The sequence below is a fragment of the Rhinopithecus bieti genome, unplaced genomic scaffold, assembly GCF_001698545.2.
Source record: "Rhinopithecus bieti isolate Rb0 unplaced genomic scaffold, ASM169854v2 scaffold_23405, whole genome shotgun sequence".
NCBI lineage: Eukaryota > Metazoa > Chordata > Mammalia > Primates > Cercopithecidae > Rhinopithecus > Rhinopithecus bieti.
Genome location: NW_016811519.1, coordinates 699,165 through 717,066, shown reverse-complemented (window position 1 = coordinate 717,066; position 17,902 = coordinate 699,165). Strand labels below are relative to the sequence as shown.

At 39.9% G+C, this 17,902-nt stretch overlaps 1 protein-coding gene across 1 annotated transcript in view; it reads left to right on the top strand.

The window, feature by feature from the left end:
• The window catches only part of APAF1 (apoptotic peptidase activating factor 1), a 97,941-nt gene extending 81,949 nt beyond the window's left edge, over window positions 1–15,992 (top strand). Inside the window, 6 exon segments of the mRNA XM_017893956.1 lie at window positions 6,015–6,134; window positions 6,453–6,474; window positions 6,477–6,577; window positions 8,234–8,359; window positions 9,983–10,126; window positions 15,173–15,992. Coding sequence (XP_017749445.1) covers window positions 6,015–6,134; window positions 6,453–6,474; window positions 6,477–6,577; window positions 8,234–8,359; window positions 9,983–10,126; window positions 15,173–15,319 — 660 coding nt within the window. The 3' untranslated portion in view covers window positions 15,320–15,992.
• Window positions 15,993–17,902: the final 1,910 nt, after the last annotated feature.

The window sequence follows — 17,902 nt, the reverse complement described above, 5'->3', positions numbered from 1 at the left end:
CGGCTAGTTTTTTGTATTTTTTAGTAGAGACGGGGTTTCACCGTGTTAGCCAGGATGGACTCGATCTCCTGACCTCGTGATCCGCCCGTCTTGGCCTCCCAAAGTGCTGGGATTACAGGCTTGAGCCACCGTGCCCGGCCTTTTTTTTGTTTTTTGAGATGGAGTTTCACTCTTCTTGCCCAGGCTGGAGGGCAATGGTGCCACCTTGGCTCACCGCAATCCCCGCCTTCCAGGTTCAAGCAATTCTCCTGCCTCAGCCTCCTAAGTATCTGGGATTACAGGCATGCACCACCACACCCAGCTAATTTTTGTATATTTAGTAGAGATGGGATGGGGTTTCATCATGTTGGTAAGGCTGGTCTTAAACTCTGGATCTCAGGTGATTCACCTACCTTGGCCTCCCAATGTGCTGGGATTAGAGGCATGAGCCACTGCACCTGGCTTATATATATAATTTTTTTCCCCATAAATTTTTATTTGGCTGCATAGTTGCTGTTCCCTCCAAGTTGCTTTTTTCTGTTTGGTTGTTTTGACCTCCTATTTTGAAGGCCTCCTTAGCTCTCAGTGGTATTAGCTACCAGAGATGTGTACTAAACAACTGACTGAAAGCTCTGTGTGTTGACTGAGATCTTCTCTAAAAGGTGATCTGAAAGGGGAACCTTTATTGTGAGTATCTTCAGGTCTTTTGTCTTGGTCTCCTCAGATTCCTAGAGAGGAATTTTCTGCTCTCTTGCCTGAAGGATAAACCTGGCTGGCAGGTTCTTAGAGCTAAGTTGGGAAAGAGAACAGGAAGTATTAATAGATGTTGGATCTCAACATTTAGTATGTAAACCTTCCCTTGATCCCTCGTTATCAGAATTGTAATTCTACCCTGAGTTGTGCTGGTGCCCTTAAATTCCGAGATTCTTCTTTCTAGTTTGCTGTCACTGTCTGTCTACTTTCTTCCCTTTTTTCTCATAGTAACTTTAGGATTCAGCAGCAATTCTTCTCTTTTTTTTTTTTTTTTTGAGACAGTCTTGCTTTATTGCCCAGGCTGGAGTGCTGTGGTGCAATCTCTGCTCACTGAAACCTCCACTTCCGAGGTTCAAGTGATTCTTCTGCCTCAGCCTCCTGAGTAGCTGGAATTACAGGCACCTGACACCACACGCAGCTAATTTTTTGTATTTTCGGTAGAGACAGGGTTTCACCATGTTGGCCAGGCTGGTCTTGAACTCCTGATCTCAAGTGATCTCCTCACCTTGGCCTCCCAAAGTGCTGGGATTACAGGTGTGAGCCACCGTGCCTGGCCTTCTTTTTTATATGAAATCAAGTTTCCTAAACTCCTTGGAGGAGTGGGGAAGTCCAGCATTTCTAGCTTCACAGGTCTGCAGCTCCTTCTGTTGTTTTCATGAGGCATTAAAAATATGGCCTTACTGGGCGCAGTGGCTCACACCTTTAATACCAACACTTTGGGAGTCTGAGGTGGAAGGATTGCTTGAGGCCATGAGTTAGAGACCAGCCTGTGCAACACAGCAAGACCCCATCTCTACAAAATAAAATAAATTAGCCAGGTGTGGTAGTGCATGCCTGTAATCCCAGCTACTCAGGAGTCTGAGGTTGGAGGATCACTTGAGCCTAGGAGGTCCAGGCTGGAGTGAGCTATGATCATGCTACTGCACTCCACCCTGGGCAACAGAGCAAATCCCCATCTCAAATATATAATGGCCTTGTTCTTAGGAGATCTCTTTGCTCCATCTCCTTCCCTCACAGTTATTTGGACCTTCTCTTTCTTCTGTTGCCCTTATCCTTGTTATACTCCATTTGGATTCTATTCCCTGTGGTTTCTCCTCATTGTAGGGTTGTCCTGGTTAATTTTATGAGCTCACAAGGCTCACATTGCTCCAGTCCTTCCAGACTTGTACCCAGCCCCCTCACACTCAGTGTCTGCTACTCTTCTCTAGTTGGTCCATTGCACTTTCTGGTGAACACTATGTGGCTATCTTAGGATTCTCTGCCTCCTAATTCCTAATACTTATATTCTTAGCCCCACCCTCATTTTCTCCTTTGGGTATACTTAGTACCTTCCATTTTTGAGCATTTTGGGAGTTCATAATGCCGATTTTGTTGCTTTAGACTTTTTCTTTTCTTTTTTTTTGAGACAGTCTTGCTCTGTTGCCAGGCTGAAGTGCAGTGGCACGATCTCGGCTCACTGCAGCCTCCATCTCCTGGGTTTAAGCGATTCCCCTGCCTCAGCCTCCTGAGTAGCTGGGACTACAGGCACGTGCCACCATGCCCGGCTAATTTTTTTTTTTTTTTTTTTTTGTATTTTTTTTAGTAAAGATGGGGTTTCACCATGTTGGCCAGGACGGTCTCGATCTCTTGACCTTGTGATCCTCCCGACTCAGCCTCCCAAAGTGCTGGGATTACAGGCATGGCCACCGCACCTGGCCGCTTTTGACTTTCTCTAATGCCTTTAGGATTCTGTTTTCTTGACTTTGCTGAGTCAGTTACCATTCTCCTGCTTTCCAGCCTCCCACATTTTGTTGCTGTTATCTCCTTTCTCATTCTTTTAACCTTGCCATTTTAGTAGGGCTTTAGAAGTGAAGGAGATAATGCATATGTTCAGTGGAAGCTATTATATTCTTTTATTTGTATATATATATATATATTGCTTGTGGTGGCAGTATTTAATTATATTGTTAAAATGGTTTTGGGAAAAGATCTTTTAATGTTATGTCTGTGTGAGTCCTAGGAAGGAGTATGATTCGAATGAAATTTGGCTTCAGTACAGAAACTTACTTGTTATAGGCTCCCATGACACTGGTGTTCTAGCTGTAAAACTCAGTGTAATATTCACCTTTCTTCCTCTCCAGATGTCTTTGAAATGGGTAAAACTAAAAACTACATTTGATGAAGTTCTTTTGAGACATTGTATACTATGTAGTTTTCTATCAAAAGTTAAATTCATAAGGTTTTTATGACCAGCTTGACGATTTCAGGTATTCTCAGCTAGAGGGAAGAATAATTTCTAGAAATATTTTTAGAAAAGGAGTTAGATTATATTTAGAAATATGGTATTATATTATAGAAATAAGTAGTTGTGTTTCTTCCTCTTTTCTGTTCTACTCAGAATACTTCTTACATTTACAGTGTTTTAAATGTAATAAAACTCTGTAGATATTTTCAAGAAATGACTGGTTGGGTTTTATTTTCATTTTTTAAAGTTTTTGTAAATGATTATATGGAGGTTTGTTTTAATCATCTTTGTATCCCCAATGCCTGGAATGCAGTAAGGGTTCTGTAAATCTTTGCTGAGCTGAAGTTATTGCCAAAATTTAAAGAATCAACCCACCTGATGATCGCTCTTAGGATTGTGAAAATTGAGGTCTACTTTGGTAGTTTTTGATCCTTTACCTTGATGTAAATAAAGGCCAAGTATTACCCATGCTTACATGAGCCAGTATATAAGACTATGTTAGTTCTTGCTGGTATGAAATGTTTCCGGCCGGGTGCGGTGGCTCACACCTGTAATCCCAGCACTTTGGGAGGCCGAGGCGGGTGGATCACGAGGTCAGGAGATCGAGACCATCCTGGCTAACACGGTGAAACCCTGTCTCTACTAAAAAATACAAAAAAATTAGCCAGGTGTGGTGGTGGGCACCTGTAGTCCCAGCTACTCAGGAGGCTGAGGCAGGAGAATGGCGTGAACCCGGAAGGTGGAGCTTGCAGTGAGCTGAGATCCCACCACTGCACTCCAGCCTGGGAGACAGAGCAAAACTCGGTCTCGAAAAGAAAAGAAAAGAAAAGTTTCCTTAGCATTTCTACAATTTAAATTTTATTCATATAGCTGAAAAAATTCTACAAGTATATATACATTGCAAACATAGTCAATGATAGAGACATCCCCAGACTCAACTTTTACGTTTGACTAATGATGGTGGAAGTTTAGTGATATTAAGGTTATTCAATTAGCACAGTATGTTCAGTCCAACAACAACAACAACAACAACAACAAAAAATCACTCATCATCATTGCCTAGTCAGAAACCTTCTGTAACAAAAGCTGCAAAGGCTATTCCTAATCTGCCCTCAGTGGTTGTCAGATTCTTCATTATATCTGCTTAGGAAGGCTATCTGAGTTCTTGATGCAGAGGGCAGAAATAAGATACTAAGTTAGAAATGAACATTGAATCAGGCAAAGCTACAACAGGCAGTGTCTGTAAACTAGGAGGAGCTGTTCAGCATAGCCATTGATCCTCCAGTTCAGTAAAGCCCAGAAATGGGGAGGAGAGATCCAGGAGGTTCCTAGTAGAAATGGACTAAGGTCTTTTATGCTTAGTCACATGGGGTGCCCTTCCTCTCTGGTCTGATTTGGGAAGCCAGAAAAGCCTCCATTTCTCCCCCTTCCCCCAGCATATCTCATTGGGTTCTTAAAATTTGAAAATTACTAATTCATTCTCTTTAGAATTACTCTCACTTCCAGTTTGTCTTCTAAAGTTCTCTTGCTTGCATGCAAGACCCTATGCTCCTGATATCCTGCTTCTGTGAATGAGCATTCTGAGGCAGAAGATGAGATCTGAAAGCCAGGGCTTGGTGGGGAGGGCGACTGCTAAATGTGATGGAAAAAGAAGTAAAATAAGGGGAAGAAGAGATGTCATTTCTTTTAAGATTTTGCCTAGGTCTGATTAAAGATATTTCTGCTGTTTAACATAGGCCAGTAAAAAGCTAGACTCAGAATGTTACTCATATGCATACCTGTAGTGGTGGCTGCTTTTCTTTATCTTTTTATGTTTTTGGAGCTGGCCTGTTTGCCCATACCTCAGAATTTTGGCTTCATCAGGCCCACGGGGCTGTTTCTTTGGATACCTTCCCAACCTTTTTTCTCTTCTGTTTCTTCTGCGTCTCGTATGCTCTAGTTGGATGGAACCATGAGCAGGCCCCTTTTGACGTTTCCCTGCTCCTATACTTTAACTCCAACATTTATTCCCTTTGAAGAACCCTTCTCAGTTTGTGAATCACACTTTCAACCCATTCCTCGAGCCTACTTTGAATGTGTTATCTCCACCAAATTTTCTCTAAGCAATTACTTTTTTTGACTTTCACAGAACTTTTATCTCTATCATTGTATCTTATATTGTAGGATTTTTTTGCGTTTCTTGTTGTATTTCTCATTTTCTTTGCTAAACTCTTAAGTTTCTTTATGCTAGATCCTTGTTTGATTCATATTTGCTTTGCATATAGGTACTAAATAAACATTTGTTAAATAAGTTAATTTGAAGTCAAGTATTAATAGAGCTCTAAATACAGTTGCTTTGATTTAGTAATTAAGAGATGTCCTTTACATAGCGCATAAAAATAAACTTCTGTTCTGTGTACCTTTGTGTCTCAGATGCATTTGTATGCATATTTTGTGCTAGTTACTCATGTTATTTCAATCCCCCCACACCTTTCCTTATGTCTGAGGAGCTCCTCCTGAAGCTGCACGTGAAAAACAATGCCTTCTCACTTCTGTCATTTTGAGGATTGTATTGGGGGATAGCTGAGATATTTGAACCTTGGAAACTCTGTGTTCTGGTTTGAAGCTGCTTTGATCAACTGACCTTCCCAGGCCAGCTTCAGTGGAGCCAGGATCTGTAGACTTCCCCAGCTTGTAGGTTCAGAAATCTGTGACTATGTAATTAGGATAATTTTCTCAGGAAAATTTAATCAGATGGTGAGCTCACTGGCATATTGTGTGTTCTTTTTTTTTTTTTTTCTATCTTCTGGTATAATTAACTGTTCTCCAAGCAACTGAAGAAAACAAATTTTATTTAGGAGGAAAAATATTTTATTTTGCCTCTAGTCAATTTACTTAACCCCAGCTTCTCTCTGTCTGTAAAATGTGGACACCATAGTCTTCTCTGTTATTCTTCTCTGTTTTACTGAAATGCCGTGTGAGTAAAAAACTTTAGACAAGAGAATGTACACTCTGTCCACCCCTCCAATGAGACAGGATCGGGGGAGGATTATAACAGACATATTTCTTTGATATTCAGGTATGGAATTGGCAGTTGGAGGAATATGTCTTTCTACAAGCCCATCAGGAAACAGTGAAAGACTTTAGACTCTTGAAAAATTCAAGACTGCTTTCTTGGTCATTTGATGGAACAGTGAAGGTAATTTGAAGTATAAATTTGTTTGTTTTTGAAAAAGTATTCTCATATTGCAGTGATTATATTGAGACAGCCAAAAGCCACTGAAGGCTAATTACTTACATTAAAAATTTTTTATTTTTCTCATGCTTGTTTTCTGTTCATTGCAGTCACCTACATCTGCTGTGTTTTAGTGAGCATTTATACTGTTAGTCACATTTAAAGTAAAGGGGTCAGAACAGCCAGTGTACTAAAACTCATTTTATAGATCTGTCTTGTAGCTGATTATGCTTTTAATATAAAATGTTCTTAAAAGTGTCAACCTCCAATTTTTTTTTTTAGGTATGGAATATAATTACTGGAAAATAGAAAAAGACTTTGTCTGTCACCAGGGTACAGTACTTTCTTGTGACATTTCTCATGATACTACCAAGTTTTCGTCTACCTCTGCTGACAAGACTGCAAAGGTAGGTCAATCAGTTGAAACCATGCATAAAACTTTGGCAGTGGTTATGTATAATGAGTCCAAATAATATATACAACAGGACATAACAGTTGCTCTCTACATGTCTGTCCCATATTTTGTGATCTTTTGGACGATGTCCATTGGCATTTAGTTGGTATCAAATGAATGAAATGAAATACATTGAGGACTTCCATAAGTAATCCTTATGGATTACTTTTTGTCTATAATCAAATGCAACCTCTACTGCATACTGTAGGCAATGAAAATCATTGAAAGGGATTTACATTTAATTATACACTGACAATATAATTTTAATATAATTAATGTAATATAATTGACGTGTGTCTAAAATCACATTCTGGTGAATGATGCTGCTTGGTTGGGGACCTCAAGTACTCCCTTCTCTCCTTTTTTCTCCTTCTACCAGTCTTTCCAAACTACAAATCTTGGAATCGTCAGGGACTCCATCCTGTCTTTTGTGCTCTGTTGATGACTCTTTAGTGCACCTTAGAGTTATCTTCTCCTTGTCACCACCCTGAAGAGCATGCTTTCCTCCTCCACCACTGGTGGACTGTCCCAGCATCCTGCCTCTGGTCTGCACCTCTTCCACGTTATCTTCCATACCACTGCCTGTGTCTCTTGTTGAAACACCTGTTACCTAACGGTTTTTAGGCCAACTACTTAGCTCATCACCGTCTTTTTCTGTTATATTGTTTCCTCTGTGCCAGCCAACTTTCCAACTTCATCTTTTTGTGCATGCTGCTAACTTTGGTTTGATAAACCTTCTACTGTTTTACCTTGAAGCATTATGACTCATCCTTCTAGACCTAGATTTGATGGCAGCTCTTTTGAAGCATTTCCTGACCCTCAAGCAAGGTTAGCTGTTCTACCTCCAGTGTTTCTAGTACATTTTATTCATTTGTTAGAACATTTACTTCATACAACTGTTCACTAACTGTTCGTGAGCCTGTCTTCATGACTAAACTACAAACTTTTCAAGGATAGTGACTGTAACTAGTTTATCTTATTGTACTACTAGTTCTAGCTCACTGTGCTTGGAACTTGGTAGTTTTCAGTATGTGGTTGCTAAATAATGTTGACAAAACCAAGAGACAATATGGAAAGGAAAAAGAAAAAACAGCATTTGGCTGCCAAGAAGTAGGCTAGTATAGTGACTAACCTTTAAAGATTACTTGTCACATCCTAGTAATTTCACTCTCTATAATCTCATTTAATCTTCACATCATAGGTACGACTGTCCTTATTTTACAGATGCAGAGTATGAAGCTATAGAAGCTTATGTGACTTGTCCTAGTCACAAGAATCTAGTGAACAGTGGAGTAAGGACTCACATTCAGGTCTGCTTCACTCCACAGACTGCTCTTAGCTGATTCGGTGTTCTTCCATGTAGGTCTAAAGTAAGGAAGGAGTGACATTGATCCTTGAGCTGAATTTAACTTGAGTAATTAAAGGGAATCTCAGAAAAATTAACAAGATTGCATGCTGGAACTTGGGCATCTCATGAAAGTTTATGAATTGCCAAACATTAGAATGTCCATGTGATTGAATTTATGGCTGAATAGCACTCAAGGCAGGGTTTGCAGATGCTTATTTTGAGTGAATGTACCATTGCTAAACAATCCTAATTGCCTTCTAGATCTGGAGTTTTGATCTCCTTTTGCCACTTCATGAATTGAGGGGCCACAACGGCTGTGTGCGCTGCTCTGCCTTCTCTGTGGACAGTACCCTGCTGGCAACGGGAGATGACAATGGAGAAATCAGGGTAGGGTGTTTGCTGACATGAGAGCACTGCTCCTCTTGTAGCTTGGGCTAGCACTCTTCACAGTGGGGACCTTTGTTCATGGGCCAGGGAAGCATAGTCCTGAAGTTCTGGTTGGATGAGGCATTCTTTTTATTTCTTGTGTACATTGTATTCACAGCTGCACTCCACTGCAGAAACGGATTCATTTTAGAGTTAGAGTGAAGCATTCCCTGTATATATGAGAAGGCAAGTGCTCTAGTCATTTGCAGTTCATTCTCTGCCATTAGCTTGAGAATGATTCATCTTAATTCTTGGACTTGAACCAAAGATTGTTTCTGGTAGCAGAATTTGAAGAAAATAATTTTGTAAATTATGGTCTGGATTATAAATGAATTGCAAATCCTGCTGTTTTCTGGAAAGAAAAGATCTCTTTAGCACTATACCCATTTGATAGCCATTTACAGTGTGGTTTGTTGCAGTCCTCTGTGGACTGCCTGCCTGTTAAATCGTGCAGAGGTTCACATTTCTGTCATTGAGGGGCAGCGAAGGGCTCCTTATTGAGTCAGAGGCTGCATGATAGGCCAGTATTTATTGCTCTGCAGTGCTTAAGATATACATACAAACCATGCCAGTTTTATTTAGAAAACAGTCTATATTTTTTAGATATATTTTGACTTTTAGAAAACAATCTTTTTACGAGACATAGAATGTTATTCTGTGTCTGTGGAAATATAGTACCATATGGAAAGTATTGCATGCTGAAAGCTTAGAAATTATGGAAAAGGAGTCAATTGACTTAGTTGTGTCAGAAGAATTGGGGAGCTGATTGAAAAAGTTTGGGCATTGGGATGACTACTTTGGTAACCAGTATATATGAGGAAGGTGGGGTTTTCCCCCCTTTCATTACAAAGGAGGATTTAAAACTCCAGGAATAGGCATATAGTGCAGAAGACTAGAAGAGTAAACAGTTTGCAGGAATAGACGTGTTATCAGATGGGCTTTCTAGGGAAATTAAGATTCTTCTGCTTGAGGACTAAGTAACCAACCTTCTCTCTACCAGTCACATAAATGTGTGTCAGCTGAAGTGGCAGGGCTGCTTTGGAAATGTTCATTTTGCTCTGAGTTTGCATCTTTGGATGAATGTGCTCCTTTACCAGTTATGAGGCAGTGTTTCATTTTTCCATCACTGCAGGAAAAAATTGTCTCTCTTAAAATTGTGCTATTTAAAAAATTTTTGTTGGTACATTAAAAAAATTTTCTCCCTGATTATTCAGAGTATAGGAAAGTTATTGATTTTTGTATGTATGTGTACTATCTTATTGAACTCTTTCTAATGAGTTTTTCCATTTGGTTCTCTTGGATTTCCTAGGGAGAGATTTGCAAATGATGATTTTATTTTCTCTTACCATTTATGCCTCTGTTTCTTTTTCTTATTCTGATGTACCTTTATTTGAAAAATTGGAGCACTGCTTATATCTTAAATGTCACTGGAAATAAATGGCAATATTAGCATCTGTGATAGGATTGTTTATAAAAGTCTAGTAAAATAATTTTAGAATACATATATATGGACATATATATGTTTTAAAACTAGAGAAGCTTCTGGATAACTCTGTTAATGAATTGTGTATCATGTTTACGTAGATATGGAATGTCTCAAACGGTGAGCTTCTTCACTTGTGTGCTCCGCTTTCAGAAGAAGGAGCTGCTACCCATGGAGGCTGGGTGACTGACCTTTGCTTTTCTCCAGATGGCAAAATGCTTATCTCTGCTGGAGGATATATTAAGGTAAGAGTTTCCCAAGAACTGTGAAAGAAAATAATAGCCTATATCATACTTTCCAAGCTATTTTCACTTCCTGTTTCTCAGTTGGGCCTTTTACAACCCAGCAGAGTAAAAAGGCTGCTACTCTGGAGGCTGAGGTGGGAGGATCACTCCAGTCTGTGAGGTCAGGGCTGCTTTGAGCCATGATTGCGCCACGGCACTCCACCCTGGGTGACAGAGCGAGACCCTGTCTCAAAAAAAAAAAAAAAAAAAATCTGGCAGTAAAATCAGTTTGATAACTAAAAAAAGAACAGAAAAAAATATTGAAAACAAAAAAGAACCAGAGAAAACTTTAAAAAATCATTAAAAGCCAGGCGCAGTGGCTCACACCTGTAATTCCAGCACTTTGGGAGGCCGAGGCGGGCGGATCACCTGCGGTCAGGAGTTCGAGACCAGCCTGGCCAACATGGCGAAACCCCATCTCTACTAAAATACAAAAATTAGCCAGGTGTGGTGGTGCACGCTTGCAGTCCTAGCTACTTGGGAGGCTGAGGCAGGAGAATCGCTTGAACCTGGGAAGCAGAGGTTGCAGTGAGCTGAGATCATGCCATTGCATTCCAGCCTAAGCAACAAGAGCAAAACTCTGTCTCAATAATTAATTAATTAATTAATTAAAACAGAAAAAAGAAAAAAAAGGCAGTTACCGTTATCCCCATTTTGTAGTGATGAAACAGATCCACAGGACTACTTTCCTCAGATCTTGGGGAAGCTTTGGTGACAGTGTTAGGGATGCCCTCAGTCCAGAGCTGTCATACTGCCCCATACTAAACTTGGGGCATTAGAATGACTAGCAAGTTGGGTGTTTAACTTAGTTCTGTTTTCCATGTCATTCACAATTAACTATGTTGGTGGAAAATCTTTAAAAAAACATATTTTTGAAATTTCTTCAGTAATAATAGCAGCAGTATATTGCTTTATACTTTACAAAACGCTTCACTTCCCTCATCTTACTAGCCAGCTTTGTGAGGCTTAAATTTCATTCTTGGTTTGCATATGAGGAAAATGATTTTCTATGAAGGTTATAACTTTCCTAAAGTTACATAATTAGTGCCGGGTGTGGTGATTCACACCTGTAATCCCAGCACTTTGGGAGGCCAAGGCAGGCAGATCACTTGAGGTCAGAAGTTGAAGACCAGCCTGGCCAAAATGGCAAAACTCTGTCTCTGCTAAAAATAGAAAAATTAGCTGGGTTTTGTGGCGGGCATCTGTAGTCCCAGCTACTTGGGAGGCTGAGACATGAGACTCGCTTGAACCCTGGGGGAGGGGAGGTTATAGTAAGCTAAGATCGCACCACTGTAGTCCAGCCTGGGCAATAGAGCGAGACTGTCTCAAAAACAAACAAATGAAAATAAAGTTACATAATTAGTAAATAGAAAAGCCAGGACTCAAACCCAGGTCTCTGCCTCTGTTTTCTCTAGCAGATTGGCTTTTTAAAACTTACTAGCGATTGAGGTCACGATTTGAATGTGTTGTGGTGCTTCAAGGTCATATTTTTGGTGTTTTTTTGATGCATCTTTTATGTATCCACTCAAAAAGACTGTGTTGAATGTCCTGTGTGTGCTAAGCTACTGCTGTGTGGCACAATGTTTATGGCTTGGTTCCTGTCTTTCAGCAGCTTACAGTCTATGGGGGAAGCAGGTGGTAAACCAATAAAGTCCCTAAAGTTTAGAAGGGGTCTGGGACATGCTTTCATGAGGAGGTGGAAGCAAGAGGAGACGAATGAACAGACCAACCTCAGAGAGTTAGCAGAGGCTTCACCTAGAGGGGAATGCTTGAAGTGAATCTTTTGAATAGTGGCTTACTTATAAAAGTGGTAGAAGATGATACTCTGTATCAGCGGTCCCCAACCTTTTTGGCACTAGGGACTGGTTTCCTTGGAAGACAGTTTTTCCACAGATGGGGTGGTGGTGAGAAGTGGGGGGCGGGCAGTGGTTTCAGGATTAAACTGTTCCACCTCAGATCATCAGCATTAGATTCTCGTAAGGAGTGTGCAAGCTAGATCCCTCGCATGTGCAGTTCACAGTAGGGCTCCTGCTCCTATGAGAAACTAATGCCACCGCTGATCTGTCAGGAGGCGAAGCTTAGGTGGTAATGTTCACTCACCAGCCGCTCACCTCCTGCCCTGCGGATGGGTTCCTAGAAGGCCACAGACCAGTACCGGTCCATGGCCTGGGGACTGGGGACTCCTCTATATTGGGCTGATCACTTGGACATTCTGGAAGCTTTTTCACTTAAAATTGATTCCTAATAAGATCTTATGATACTGTTATTTCTTACTGAAAACATTCAAGTGTAGATGATTCTCATTAATTGTCTAAGGCAGGATAACTGTTTGGAAAATTTGAATGACTGGTGTTTTGGTTACATGAGACCCACATGGCTACAATTTTACCACCATAAGAATCTAGCTTATAAAAAAGATAAATTAGAGGGCAGTTTTAGCTTTATGAAAGGTTGTACCAAGGGGTACAAAATACAGATAAACAAAAGGAATAATTTCTAGTATTTGATAGTATGGTAGGGAAATTATAGTTAACAATGTATATTTCAAAATAGCGAGAAGAATTATAATGTTCTCAACACAAAGAAAAGATAAATGTTTGAGGTGATGGATATCCCAATTATCCTAATTTGATCATTACACATTGTATCACATGTACCCCCCAAATATGTACAGCTATTATATATTAATAACATTTTTTTAGAAAAGAAAGGATGTGTATTATCCCTTTACAAGGTTTCATTGAAAACACAATTCTGTTTACAAAATGTTGCATTAACCTACATCTTTATTCACTTATTAGGAGATCCTGAGAAATGACCACCAATTGTTCTTCTTCAGTGTAAAGATAAACTGGAACTCAGTCTGCTCTGGGGATAATGCTTAGAGGAGAGTCATTGCTGTCTGTGTTGGAAGCTGGGGAGTCTTTGGCTATATTAGCTGCTGAAAAATTTAACTGCTCAGCTTTGACACCAAGTTTCTAGAGACCACATCATTTGATTCTCTGACCTCCACAGAATGCCATTACACAATTGAGAGTCTGGCTTATAAGATGTTAAAATTTTAAGATCAGTGATCATATTTTCAGAATTCTTGGGGAACCTTGAAATAAAGCAGCAGAATAGGTTTACATACTATAGATGTTATGTCTTAAGGGTGAAAGAACTTCTAGCCTGTATATTTAGTTTGTATATTTAAATGACAATCAGGCTGCCTTTGCTTTCTGGTTTGATTACTAGCTTATTCAACTGATTATGATATAACCTAGCCTGCATCTACCCAGCATGTTAATGAGACTATCCAAAAGCACAGAGCAAATTAAAAGTAAAAAGGAACAGCTGCTGTAGTGTCCAAGAAAATAGGCCTTTTGAGCCTGTTTACTTTAGAATCCAAGCTGTATAAATTGAATGCCAGTAAGATAAAGAAGGTATCCAGAAGCTAAAAAGTTCTTAACTTCCAAATTATTCCTATTTGTAAGTGAAAAAATAATTTAGTTGTTTGCCTGCATTATGCCACAGAGTACATACTGAATGACAAGAAATACACGTTAATTCGTGCACATGAAGGGAAAGCTGATCTGAAGTATGGAAAGCATGGTGATAAATGGTGGTGTGCCATGACTTGGTGGCAGCAGAGTGTAATGGTTGGGAGACTGGGCTTTGGCCTTGAGATAGGCTGCCTGAGTTCAAAGCCTGGCTCTGCCACTCATTAGCTTTGTGACCTTGCACAAGATTGTTTAACTTCTGTGCCTTGATTTTCTTATCTGTAAAATTGATGTAATGATAATGCCTAACTCATTTCAGAGATTTCCCATATACCTTTTTCCCCCACAAATACATAGCCTCTCCCATTATGAACATCCCCCCTCCAGATATGTGCATTTGTTAGAATTGATGGATCCACATTGACACATCATTACCACCCCCAAAGTCCACAGTCAGGGTTTGCTCTTGGTGGTGTACATTTTTTGGGTAGTTGAACTAAGTGATCACTGAGGTCCTTAGTGACTGAAAACAAATGAATCTCAGGTTGGTGGAATGTGCTTGATTACATTGTTATTTTACAAAGCAAACTTGTGAGTTCTGGAAAATCCCAAGTTAGTGCATGCTGCTTCAGTGAGGTTTACCAAAGTCCATTGGGTATACTTTTAGCAGTTACTAATAGTGAACATGCAAACTTGACCCACTCACATGGGAAAGACAGAATGCTAGGTACTGCCATAGGCATAAAGGTAGGTGAGACTATTATTGTGTTCATAATACTCAGGATCATGGTGACCTTGAGGCCTTTTCAGAAGAAGTTTACGTGTGTTGTCTCTGGCCCCCATTTTAGCTGTGACATTGATGGGTAAACTTTATGATTCCAATTTTTAAATGAATATAAATATTATTAGCAAATTCAATGATTGGGAAGGAAAGGAAGGACTTGGCTAGAGCCCTTTCTATGTTTGAGATGTTCAATATTTGTTTAGTAAATAAATAATGTAGATTATTTTATAAAGAAACTTGGTCAAGGGCTTTTGCATCACACCTGGGGAAAGGGAAGATTCAGTGGAGAGAATATTGTTTCCTGTAGCCCATATTATGAATAGTTTGGGTCTCTGTCAGAATACCAGTCTGTGTCTGCAAAGGGGCATTTGAGTGAAGAGAGGGGCAATCTTCTGCCCATTCTCCTGAGAAGGACATGCAGACAAGAGAGTTGAGTCCGGCCACTGCCGTAATGGACTCTGTAGCTTCCTGTCTGCAGCTCTCAAGCAGGCTGCATGTTTCTCCAGCACAACTCACAGTTGGAGTTAGGTGTAGGTGGAGCAGCGAGGCCATCACTAGTGTTCATCAGGAAAAGGCTGACCCGGTTGAACAGTGTATTCAGCATTAAACCCAAGACATTTTCCTCCTGTTTGCTTTGAGTTTGGTTGTGGGGAGGACATAGGGCAGAGGATCTGCTGGCGCTATGAATTGTCACACGGTGTAATTATCAATCTAATGAGAATTTTATTTTTCTCTGAACAGTGGTGGAACGTTGTCACTGGGGAATCCTCACAGACCTTCTACACAAATGGAACCAATCTTAAGAAAATACATGTGTCCCCTGACTTCAAAACATATGTGACTGTGGATAATCTTGGTATTTTATATATTTTACAGACTTTAGAATAAAATAGTTAAGCATTAATGTAGTTGAACTTTTAAAATTTTGAATTGGAAAAAAATTCTAATGAAACTCTGATATCAACTTTTTATAAAGCTCTGAATTGTTTTGCAGTATTGCATTCATTACAAAAGTGTTTGTGGTTGGATGAATAATATTAATGTAGCTTTTCCCCAAATGAACATACCTTTACTCTTGTTTTTCATGATCATCATTAACAGTTTGTCCTTAAGATGCAAATGAAAATGTGAATACATACCTTGTTGTACTGTTGGTAATTCTGTCTTGATGCATTCAAAATGGTTGCATTCAAAATGGTTGCCATAATTAATGAGAAGAATTTGGAGGAAATTTGTATTTTAATACTGTCTATTTATTACTGTTATGCAGGCTGTGTCTCAGGGTAGCAGTGGCCTGCTTTTTGAACCACACTTACCCCAAGGGGGTATTGTTCTCCCAAATACAATCTTAGAGTTTTTTGCACTCTTTAAATTTGCTGTAAAAATATTGTGTCTGTGTGCATAGTCTGCGGCATTTCCTTTAATAGACTCAATAATTGAGTCTTGGATTTAGCAGGCCCCTTCTTTTTTTTTTTTGGAGACAGGGTCTCGCTCTGTTGCCAGGTTGGAGTGAGGTGGCACGATCTCAACTCACTGCAACCGCTACCTCCTGGGTTCAAGCGATTCTCCTGCCTCAGCCTCCCGAGTAGCTGGGACTACAGGTGTGTGCCACCACGCCCGGCTAATTTTTGTATTTTTAGTAGAGACGGGATTTCACCATGTTGGCCAGGATGGTCTCGATCTCTTGACCTCATCATCTGCCTGCCTTGGCCTCCCAAAGTGCTGAGATTACAGACGTGAGCCACCGTGCCTGGCCAGGCTCCTTCTCTTTTAATGGAGACAGGGTCTTGCGCTATCACCCAGGCTGGGGTGCAGTGGCATAATCATACCTCATTGCAGCCTCAAACTCCTGGATTCAAGCAATCCTTCTGCCTCGGCCTCCCAAGTAGCTGAGACTACAGGCACGAGCCACCACACCCAGTTAATTTTAAAATTTTCTTGTAGAGACAGGGTCTCCATATTTTTCCTAGGCTGGTCTTGAACTCTTGGCCTCAAGTAATCCTCCTGCCTCAGCCTCCCAAATTGTTGGGATTATAGATGTGAGCCACTGGCCTGGCCTTCAGCAGTTTTTTTTGTGAAGTAAAACTTGTATGTTGGAAAGAGTAGATTTTATTGGTCTACCCTTTTCTCACTGTAGCTGCTGGCAGCCCTGTGCCATATCTGGACTCTAGTTGTCAGTATCTGAGTTGGACACTATTCCTGCTCCCTCTGGTTTCTTACATATCAAACTTCTTACTTCAATGAACCTGATCTTTCCTAATCCTCACTTTTTTCTTTTTTAAAAAGCAGTTTCTCCACTGCTAAATGTTAGTCATTGAGTTGGGGCCAGTTTTAATCATAAGTCTTAATAAGATTTTTCTAAGATATGTGAAATAGTAAAACAATTTTCATCTAATTCCATTTACTTTTAAATGAATGGCATTGTGAATGCCATTCTTTTAGTGAATTTCAGGAGAATTCTCTGGTTTTCTGTGTAGTTCCAGAAGAGTCACTGTGACTCTAGAAGATTAACCTTCCAAACAACCTATTTTCCTTTCCCTTTTCTCTCTCCTTCCTTTCCTTCCTTCTTTCCTTTCTCTTCTTTTATTTCCAAGGTTAATCAGGAAAAATCGCTTTTGACAGGGGAAAAAACTCAGTAACTTGCTATTTTTGACCTCCTGATCAGGAACTTTAGTTGAAGCTTAAATCTAAAGAAACATTTTCTCTGAAATATATTATTAAGGGCAATGGAGATAAATTAATAGTAGACGTGGTTCCCAGAAAAAATAATCAAAATTCAAAGATTTTTTTTTGTTTCTGTAACTGGAACTAAATCAAATGATTACTAGTGTCAATAGCAGATAACTTGTTTTTATTTTTGGTGCATATTAGTATAACTGTGGGGTAGGTCAGGGAGAGGGTAAGGGAATAGATCACTCAGATGTATTTTAGATAAGCTATTTAGCCTTTGATGGAACCATAAATACAGTGAATGCAACCTTTTGCATTGTTAAGGAGGCTTTTGTTTTTAAGTGGTGGATCGAGGAGCTAGTTTACAGGCTTACTGTGATTTAAGCAAATGTGAAAAGTGAAACCTTAATTTTATCGAAAGGAGTTTCTATAAATGGTATGTCTCCTTAGAATACCCAAATCATAATTTTATTTGTACACACTAGGGGCTCATCTCACATATAGCTCAGAGCATAAAGTATTACCTTTTGGAATTAAAAGCCACTGACTGTTAAAGTATAACAACACACATCAGTTTTTTAAAAAGCTTTGAATGGCCTTTGTCTTAAAAAGAAATGAAGAGCCGGGTGCGGTGGCACGTGCCTGTAATCCCAGCTCCTCGGGAGGCTAAGACAGGAGGATTCCTTGAGCCCTGGAGTTGGAGTCCAGCCTGGGTGACATAGCAAGACCCTGTCTTAAAAGAAAAATGGGAAGAAAGACAAGGTAACATGAAGAAAGAAGAGACACCTAGTATGATGGAGC